General features: G+C 35.9%; 1 protein-coding gene across 1 annotated transcript; it reads right to left on the reverse strand.

Annotated features, from left to right (window-relative positions):
• Positions 1-4,570: 4,570 nt before the first annotated feature.
• On the reverse strand, positions 4,571-9,355 carry LOC142358437 (uncharacterized; the record flags this gene model as incomplete). Its single annotated transcript, XM_075409832.1, has 3 exons — positions 4,571-5,960; positions 8,160-8,522; positions 9,251-9,355. Coding segments are annotated over 3 exons (1,716 nt in total), but the record flags the coding sequence as incomplete, so codon positions are not given.
• Positions 9,356-10,231: the final 876 nt, after the last annotated feature.

Genomic DNA, 10,231 nt, shown 5'->3' on the forward strand with positions numbered 1-10,231 from the left:
ATTGGAAATATTTACATTGAATCTGGAAAAATTTTTATTGAAATTATTCGGAATCGTCAGAATATGCGATGCTTGAGTCAAAATGACTAAAAAGCTTGTTTCCTTCAGAGAGAGAGAGAGAGAGAGAGAGAGAGAGAGAGAGAGAGAGAGAGCGAACATTATTTTGTGGTATAGGGATAGCTGACAATAAAAATACAATAAGAGTAATCAATTTGTTACATAATATTTTTTATTAGTCTTTTACTGAAACAGGTTTCTTGAAGCGGAAATCGCGACATGTGCCAGCTTATTGAACGGAACCCGCTGTGGACTCGGCTCTCAGATGTTTTTTTTTTCAATGGTCTTTTTAATACCTGTAAACTTAAATTTGTATCTTGCAGGTACTTTGATCGTGGGTTTCATTTAAATGAAACATGATTGAAGAATGATATTGAAGATTGAGATGAAACAGATGTAATTATTGCCACAAAATTAATTCGGTTAGTATGTTTGTTGACACTGTAAGAGTATGTAGGTAGTTTTGGCCCTTGTTGAAATTCTTTTTTTTTCAAAGTTCTAATGTATTGAATTCAATATGATAAAGATCTTAACTCGATCAGCATTCTTTCGTCAATTAAATGTTCACTATTTTTTAAACAATTTGACGACTTGATACTAGAACAAAAAAACACTTCAAAGACCAATTCATCTGTTTGTCCCAAATAACATTAAAATTGAACTAATTTGAAAGAGATATAGAGCCGAGTTATGAAAAGATCTTTAAATTACCTTGGTAGCAAATCTATGTTGTACAGTTTGTATGGTTCTGATAACAACAGTCATGTTTGTCAAAAACTACTTTTTCTCTGTTTGAAAACTACAGAGATTTTCTGCACTGACGCCTAAACATTATCTTTGGCTCAAAGTTTTTTCTAGCTGATCTAACAACAACTACAATAGCTACAATATCAGAATGTGCTTTCTATAATATTTGATTAAGAAGTCATTAAACTCAGTTTTTTCGCATTTGACTTCAACCTATTCATACATTTATAAGTATCCATTTCTTGATTGTTTTCTAGCAAACAAGATAACGCACTTAATGCATTATTGAGGTTGTGTTGCTGCAAAACAACAAACCTTCTGCACACGGAAAAACCCTACCGGTTTTACTTACTTGCTCTGGAAAGTCACTATAAAAAAGTTGAAAAAAAGTGGTTCTAAAACTGTTTGCTGGTTAACACCTTGCTTTAGCTCAATCCAATTTGACAGAGCACCAATAACACGAGGGAGTTGTAAGCGATTGGTAAAAGAGCAGTTTATGACCGGTACTGTAGAAGTTGAAAGTTTGGATATTGTAATTTTCTCGGGAGTCGCGAGCAGAACCAAATGAACAATACTACCGTTATCAGTTTCCTATTGAGACGAATCAAAGAAATACAGAATATCATCTTAAGCTGAAACCATACGTCGGCAATCAAACTGAAGCTGCGACATTAATTTTTCACTCTCAATAAAAAATGTAATTTGTTTGTGCAAGCTTTCGTAGTTATGAAACGAAAATCAAACAAAAAAAGGTCAAATGGAAATTCCAACTTTTTGCGAACTACATAACAGGGCAACATATACTTTACAAGCGATCTAAGTTATCGAAGCGATGAAACAACAACCAGCAACATACGGAACAAGAGTTTTTTAACAAAAACTGTCAAAGCATCCAGAAAATTGGCAATCAAATATCTTATATTTCTCACCGTTCTTTTCTTTTCTTGTCTCTGTAACTAAAATATCTAAAAACTCAGGATACCACGGGCAAAAATTAATTGAACAGAAAGATTATATTTAGACGTCATTAATAACGAATGATACAAAAACTGCTTTCTAACTTCAGTCATCAAAGTGGCTCGTAACCCAGGTCGAGGTGTGCGTTAATGATCAGACAATTAAAAACGCACAGGGGGGGTAAAGTGCGTTTTTGATTACATGGACGAGCGTCATAATAAAGTCTGCCTACATGAACGAGCTTCCTAGTCAAAGTCTGCCTAAATTCTGATCATTAACGAGCTAAAGTCTGACCATTAACGAGCTAAATTCTGATCATTAACGAGCTAAAGTCTGACCATTAACGAGCTAAATTCTGATCATTAACGAGCTAAAGTCTGACCATTAACGAGCTAAATTCTGATCATTAACGAGCTAAAGTCTGACCATTAACGAGCTAAAATCTGATCATTAACGAGCTAAATTCTGATCATCAACGAGCTAAAGGCTAATCATTAACGAGCTAAATTCTGATCATAAACGAGCTAAATTCTTATCATTAACGAGCAAAAGTATGTATAAAATGGCAATAACATTGTCGGAAATTTTCTCAAGTTGAACCAACGAACAACTTTTTGAGATTGTCCAGTATGTTTTGGGTGTGTTCCCCTCCTCCTTTTCTCAACCGGGCTGGGGACCGGCTACGGCGGAGTTACAAACAAACAACTATAGGAGAATTGAGCAGAGCACTAGAAAAAAACTAGGCTCAAAAAGCTCTCTCCAAAACAGACAACTTTATAAAATTTGCAACAGCAACAATTCTTTTTCTTCTACACTCTACTTACAAAGGGGATAGTCCATACCATGTTTGGTGCAATTTGGACAATTTCTTGACCCAATCAAAAATAACTATATTTAAAATTCGCTAATCGCGAAATTCGCAAATTTCCGTATGAAATACAAACTTTTTTCCTAGAAAAGCTATAGCAAAAATTCTTGGCATTTTATTCTCTACCTACACAGAGGATACGCCATACCACTTTTGGTTCAATTTGGTCAAAATCTTGACCCGATAAAATTTTTATATTTTTGAAAATAGAATAAGCGAATAATAAGCGAATAAATCGATATTTCCGATTGAAATACGAACTTTTTTCTCGGAAAGTAAGGCGAACCATTCTTTTTTACATTACAACCTAAATAGTACTGGTAGTCTCGGATATCAGTTTGGTTCATTTTGAACAACTCAATGGTCCCTTAAAATTTCTATATTTTTGAAAATAGAATAAGCGAATAAGTCGATATTTCCGTATGACAAAACTAACTTTTTTCCTAGACATGCAATAGCAACAATTCTTTTTCTTCTACATTCTACTTACAAAGGGGATAGTCCATACCATGTTTGGTGCAATTTGGACAATTTCTTGACCCAATCAAAAATAACTATATTTAAAATTCGCTAATCGCGAAATTCGCAAATTTCCGTATGAAATACAAACTTTTTTCCTAGAAAAGCTATAGCAAAAATTCTTGGCATTTTATTCTCTACCTACACAGAGGATACGCCATACCACTTTTGGTTCAATTTGGACAAAATCTTGACCCGATAAAATTTTTATATTTTTGAAAATAGAATAAGCGAATAATAAGCGAATAAATCGATATTTCCGATTGAAATACGAACTTTTTTCTCGGAAAGTAAGGCGAACCATTCTTTTTTACATTACAACCTAAATAGTACTGGTAGTCTCGGATATCAGTTTGGTTCATTTTGAACAACTCAATGGTCCCTTAAAATTTCTATATTTTTGAAAATAGAATAAGCGAATAAGTCGATATTTCCGTATGACAAAACTAACTTTTTTCCTAGACATGCAATAGCAACAATTCTTTTTCTTCTACATTCTACTTACAAAGGGGATAGTCCATACCATGTTTCGTGCAATTTGGACAATTTCTTGACCCAATCAAAAATAACTATATTTAAAATTCGCTAATCGCGAAATTCGCAAATTTCCGTATGAAATACAAACTTTTTTCCTAGAAAAGCTATAGCAAAAATTCTTGGCATTTTATTCTCTACCTACACAGAGGATACGCCATACCACTTTTGGTTCAATTTGGACAAAATCTTGACCCGATAAAATTTTTATATTTTTGAAAATAGAATAAGCGAATAATAAGCGAATAAATCGATATTTCCGATTGAAATACGAACTTTTTTCTCGGAAAGTAAGGCGAACCATTCTTTTTTACATTACAACCTAAATAGTACTGGTAGTCTCGGATATCAGTTTGGTTCATTTTGAACAACTCAATGGTCCCTTAAAATTTCTATATTTTTGAAAATAGAATAAGCGAATAAGTCGATATTTCCGTATGACAAAACTAACTTTTTTCCTAGACATGCAATAGCAACAATTCTTTTTCTTCTATATTCTACTTACAAAGGGGATAGTCCATACCATGTTTGGTGCAATTTGGACAATTTCTTGACCCAATCAAAAATAACTATATTTAAAATTCGCTAATCGCGAAATTCGCAAATTTCCGTATGAAATACAAACTTTTTTCCTAGAAAAGCTATAGCAAAAATTCTTGGCATTTTATTCTCTACCTACACAGAGGATACGCCATACCACTTTTGGTTCAATTTGGACAAAATCTTGACCCGATAAAATTTTTATATTTTTGAAAATAGAATAAGCGAATAATAAGCGAATAAATATGTAATTTTAAAAAGTTTTCATGTAGTTCTCAATCGAAAGTCGATATAAGAATTGCGGGTTTTAATTATTTTTAATACTAAACTGATGCAAAAACGAAAATGTTCGAATCAACTGCTCTATTTATTAAAAAAATCTATCAATATCTATCATTCACATCACCATATGTCTAAATATTGTGTTATAACAATCTGGGCTAATAACGTGCTAATGTTCAGACCCACTTCAAAATTAATGAGTAAATATCTAATTTATTGATGAAAATAGAGTCTCGTTTTTGTCTCCCTTAACAGTGCATGATTGAACAATAAACCTAAGAGGAGACCTAGCCCCTTTAATTATCAAAACTGCATCTCTCTGAGTTGAATCCGACAAATTCTGACCATTCACTGAAATAATTCGATCACCAGGATTGAGAACATCATCGCTATTTTGGGAATCGCGATTGGGTCCAGCGGCCGGACTCCCGGGATTGACATCCTTTATAAATATGCCCATTTCGTGACCCAAAATGCTTAATCCGAGCGGTTCGCCTTCTTGACGAGCGACCTCAACCAATCGCTTAGGTCCGAACATGAATTGATCATGATCGGGAACGTCGTCAATTACCGCGATTCCCTGTTCGTCGCGAGGAGCCGAGAAGGATGGCATTCGTGGCTTTTCTTGATCTTTAAATGGGTTAGTCTCGCTATATAGAGGGCGTGAATTAATTGGAGATGTTTCCGCTTCTAAAACAGTATCTGCTGACGGGGTCATGAACGAACTTGTGGTTCGTTTAATAGCTCCGACCAGCATTGAAGAATTTGACCTCGCTAAACTTGCGTCCGAATCAATTCCCTCGAAGTACAGACAGATTTTAATAGTAAGATTGTCAGGCATTTCCTCATAGGTCCAGAAATATTGAGCATCCTCTCTTGTAATGTACGTTATAAAAACGTCATCCTCTTTTCGACCCAGTTCCCGAAGCAGACTTCTGACATCCGTGATTTCCATTGACATGATTTTGACATCGTTAATTGCTCTGATTATGTCTCCAACTTCGATTCGGCCGTCGCGAGCGGCCGCACCTCCAGGAAGGGTTGATTTGACGAGAACTCCGTTACCTCTGGGTTCCCTTCCGACTGACAATCCGACAACTCCGACTTTCGACTTAGAAACCGCAATTTTCTGTTCCAGAGCTGACGGAAGAATATTTTCCTCCCTACCCTCACTTGATGCTGAAGACTGATTCCCGCGAACTTTTGAATTCTTTTCGGAGTTACTCGAATCGTTTCGACTCGCCGGTTTACCCCACTGGGCTGTTCTTTCCCGAACTGAGCCCTGAATTTTCGCCTCTTCCCTCCAAGAATTGTAGTTTGAAGACCCAGCAACGCTGCTGAATTGGGTGTTTTGAGCCTCCCGAACTATTTCGGGTTCTTCATGTCGAAGTGTCAAAGGGGGCGGGGGTGTCGGAGCGTCAGACGCGTATGAAGTTGAAACAGGGTCAGTGGGGGACTACAAAGGGGATAGTCCATACCATGTTTGGTGCAATTTGGACAATTTCTTGACCCAATCAAAAATAACTATATTTAAAATTCGCTAATCGCGAAATTCGCAAATTTCCGTATGAAGAACTAACCTTTTTCCTAGACATGCAATAGCAAAAAAATTCTTTGTCTCCTAAACTCTACCTACACAGGTGATACTCCATACCGACTTTGATTCAATTTGGACAACTTCTTGACCCAATCAAAAATAACTATAGTTAAAATTCGCTAATCGCGAAATTCGCAAATTTCCGTATGAAGAACTAACTTTTTTTCCTTGGCAAGCTATAGCAATTTTTTTTTGTTTTACACTCTAGTTACCCATGGTATATTCCATAACTAGTTTGGTTCGATTTGAATAACTTCTTGACCCGATCAAAAAGACCTATTTTCAAAAATTGTTATTTGCGAAATTCGCAAATTTCCGCATGAAAACCTAACTTTTTTCCTAGACTGACTATAGCAAAAAATCTTTTTGTTGTACACTCTAGGTACACATGCGATACTCCATACAGAATTTGTTTTGATTTGGACAAGCCCTTGATCCGATGAAAAAGACCTATTTTTAAAATTCAATAATCTAAATTTATTTGAAATACTAGCAAATTTCTGTATGAAATACTAACTTTTTTCCTAGCCAAGCTATAGTAAAAAGTCTTTTCGTTTCACACTCTCATTACATTGGTCATTCTCCATACCGAGTTTGGAATGATTTGAGCAACTCCTTGACCCGATGAAAAAGAACTATTTTTAAAATTCTTTATTCACCAAATTCGCAAACTTCCGTATGAAATACTAACCTTTTTCCTAAGCAAGCTATAGCAAAAATTCTTTCTGTAGTACACTCTAGGTACCCATGGTATACTCCATACCCAGTTTCGTTCGGTATTGGAATAATATTTTGACCCAATCAAAAATAACTATAGTTAAAATTCGCTAATCGCTAAATGCGCAAATTTCCGTATGAAAATCTAACTTTTTCCTAGAAAAGCTATAGCAAAATTTCTTCTTGTTCTACACTCTAAGTACACATGGGATTCTCCATTCCGACTTTGGCTTGATTTGGACAAGTCCTTGGCCCCATGAAAAAGACCCATTTTCAAAAATTAAATAATCGCAATTTATTTGAAATATTCGCAAATTTCCATATGAAAATTAGAAACATAAAAAAACATTGCATGAATCCCTAAAACCACAGAGTCCGCTTTTCAGTCAGCCACACAATCGGCTGTTCAAACTAATTATTTACCTATTGTTTAAACCACGCTATCGGTTTTTCAACCAGCCACTCAATCGGCTATTCAAATGCTATTTATCTACTTACTTAACAAGATATCTCTAATCAGCTACAAACCAACACAAAATCAAAGCTCAAAAATCTCTTTAAAAGTTTTTCTAACAAAGCGGTCATGTGATGTTAAATTCTTTCCTTTTTAGGCGTATCAAATATGGCTAAGAACAACGTGACACTTTGGCGAGGAATGTATAACAAGAAAGTGAAAACATTCAAGGGAAACTATTCTTTTATTCAGCAAACTTTTCACGAACAAAAGAGATCTAAATCCACAAAGTTCACACCAGGGAAAATTGGATTTACGGAAAATCTCATAAGTTTAACATCAATCAAAAAGAAAAATTGGGTAATAAGGTAACAAATTTAAAGCAAAATCTAACACAGAAAAAGAAGCTCAGAGTATATACATATATATGTCCTCATAGGAAATAAAAATCACTAAGTAAGAAACACAAAAGCTCTTCTTGAGATGTCTAATAACTGTGCCGAAAAAGCTAAATCGGCAGGGCTTCCTGCAGTACTTTTGCACAAAAACTATTGACTGCTTGTGTTCTTCTTCATTGCTGCTTTTCTTTTGAGTTCCTTCTTTTCCTGGCTATATTTGCCTGTACCCTCTAGTCTCTGCTTAACATTGAGCCCAGCCTTGTTTGCAGCTTTCTTAGCCTGAGACTTGGCATCAGGAAATAAATTTCGCGGGAATTTTCTCTCAACTGCGCCTAAGAAAGAAGCAAAAAACGATTACCGACATATTTTTTTCAAAAACCTTTCTCCTGCTTTTCTAATAAATTCACAAACCATACTATTGTAAAGGTGAAAATGAAAAAAGTACTCCTTTAGTTTTTCAATTTCAAAACAACTGGTTTTCAGACCAACGTGCAAACTAGAATTAATCAACTTACGGAAAAACGTGAGCATTTTTTCAGCTGAGGCACACTTCCGAACTTTTCCTTGTGTTTTATTGGGCAGGATCATTTCATATGCAAGACCATTAGCTCCGAAAACCCATCTTCTGAGCGCTAGACCATAGTCCCACGGTTGATGTCCACTGTAGATCAGGTCAAGATTTTTGTTGTTGATGCCAAATTGGACATTTGGTTTCCTTTCTACTTTGCTAAGAAGAGCACGTTCTTCTAGAGCATCATCTTTATCAGTGTCTTCATATTCCTCATCTTGACTGCAGGAAGATTCCGTCAGACTTGTCTCAAAATCGTCAACTCCGGCCATCGAGTTCCTGACCTGCACGAAAACGAATGTTTTTCTCAAAAACAAAAAAAACAAGCTCAGAGAAAAAAGGGAACTAACTATTTGAGACAAGGTCCGCTTAAGTGTACACATATCTTCCGCCGCACGATCAGAGGACTGCTCCATCGTTTTGATTATCTGATGAACGCGCTTTTCATTGTTGAGCAGGACTTCCGTGACAGATTTATGATGATCACAGCACTAAACAGTCAACAAGCGCGTCAAAAACATCAAACAGAATATGCTCGAGTTAAACAGCCTGCTCAGTCTCTCATCAGAAAATAACAGAACATTGCATTAACAATTCAGAAAAGCCATTTCTGTTGGTTATCAATAATCTTCGTCAATTAAGAAGTAGTTGGAAAACTAACCGAAACCATTTTAATCGTTTTCGATGTTTTCGAGGTCTCTTCCTTTTGCGATTCAATACTTTCACATAAGTCAGATTCATGAGAACCAATTGGCAAAGTTGAACTGGCTTGACGCTCCAACGTGATTGCATCATTGCCGGCATCAAAAAAAAAATCCTTAGACTTAGAACTCCCGGCCACAGAGACGCCATGATGAGAAGTGGATATGTTGCTTGTATTTCCAAGACTGAATTCTTGTCGGAGTTTTTCAAGATCCGGCTTATAATTCCCGCACCCGTGCTTCACAACAATATAGGTACGGACTTGATTGTCCTTAAATAAGAGAACGTCCTTCCCCTCTTTTGCCATTACCTTGTCAATGAATTCTGTGGAGCCCCACATTTCAGAATCCGCTGTAATTAGTTGGACATCGTCCTTTTCCTTTGAAATGACTAACCACTCAAGCATAGCTTTTCTCTTAAAACAAAAAAAGTTGACACAACCGGTAAATTAAACAATTACTTTCTTAATTTCGACAGTTCTTAGAACCATTTAAAAGATTGTCGTGTCGGCTCAGATGATTTTCACTATAGTAATCAAAACTAAATTGGTTTGAAAAACGAAAAATTTATTTCTAATTAAAACAGAACCGTAGGCAGATTCATCACATCAACAGTACGATAAAGGACCACATCAAAAAAATTACATTAAAAAAAGAACAGGTTAAAACAAAGTCTAGCTGCTTTTAATCTGCTGAGGCAGCCTCCTCAAATTCCGTTTGCTAACTCATCACTCAAATCATCCGTATGAACTGACACAGTAGAGTCAAAACTATCATCTGCTGTGAGGTCAACTAATTCAATTGCTGCTTTTTCCAGTTTCTCAACTCTGGCACTGATCTCATCTATTTTTCTTTTTAGCACACAAATTTCTTTTCTTAACTCATCTTCGAACTTTGCGCTGGATTCTGGCTGCGCAGTGGGATTTAGAGCGGGCCTTCTGCAGATAACACGGCCTTCACTTACTGCAATTACAGTTTGTTGCATCTTGACAACACTGAAAAGAACATGAAATGAACAACTTGAAAAACTTAACAGACTCAATTAAAGAAACACTTGCTTAATACTTCGCCGCAACTGGCATCAATTAAAAAGAAACGCTCGAGATACCCACTGAAAAACATTTAAAAACGGTGAGTCATATTCAAAATGTGATCAATATTGCAAGTAAAACAAGTTGCAAAAGGAAATAGAAGTACAACTTAAGTATTGGAAAAACAAACTACCGTTGAGCTACAATCGGAATCCCCTGGATTCGGAATTGACAGCCAACAAATAGTTGAAACATTACTCC

Source organism: Convolutriloba macropyga, unplaced genomic scaffold (assembly GCF_964194025.1).
Source record: "Convolutriloba macropyga unplaced genomic scaffold, txConMacr16.3 SCAFFOLD_4583, whole genome shotgun sequence".
NCBI lineage: Eukaryota > Metazoa > Xenacoelomorpha > Acoela > Convolutidae > Convolutriloba > Convolutriloba macropyga.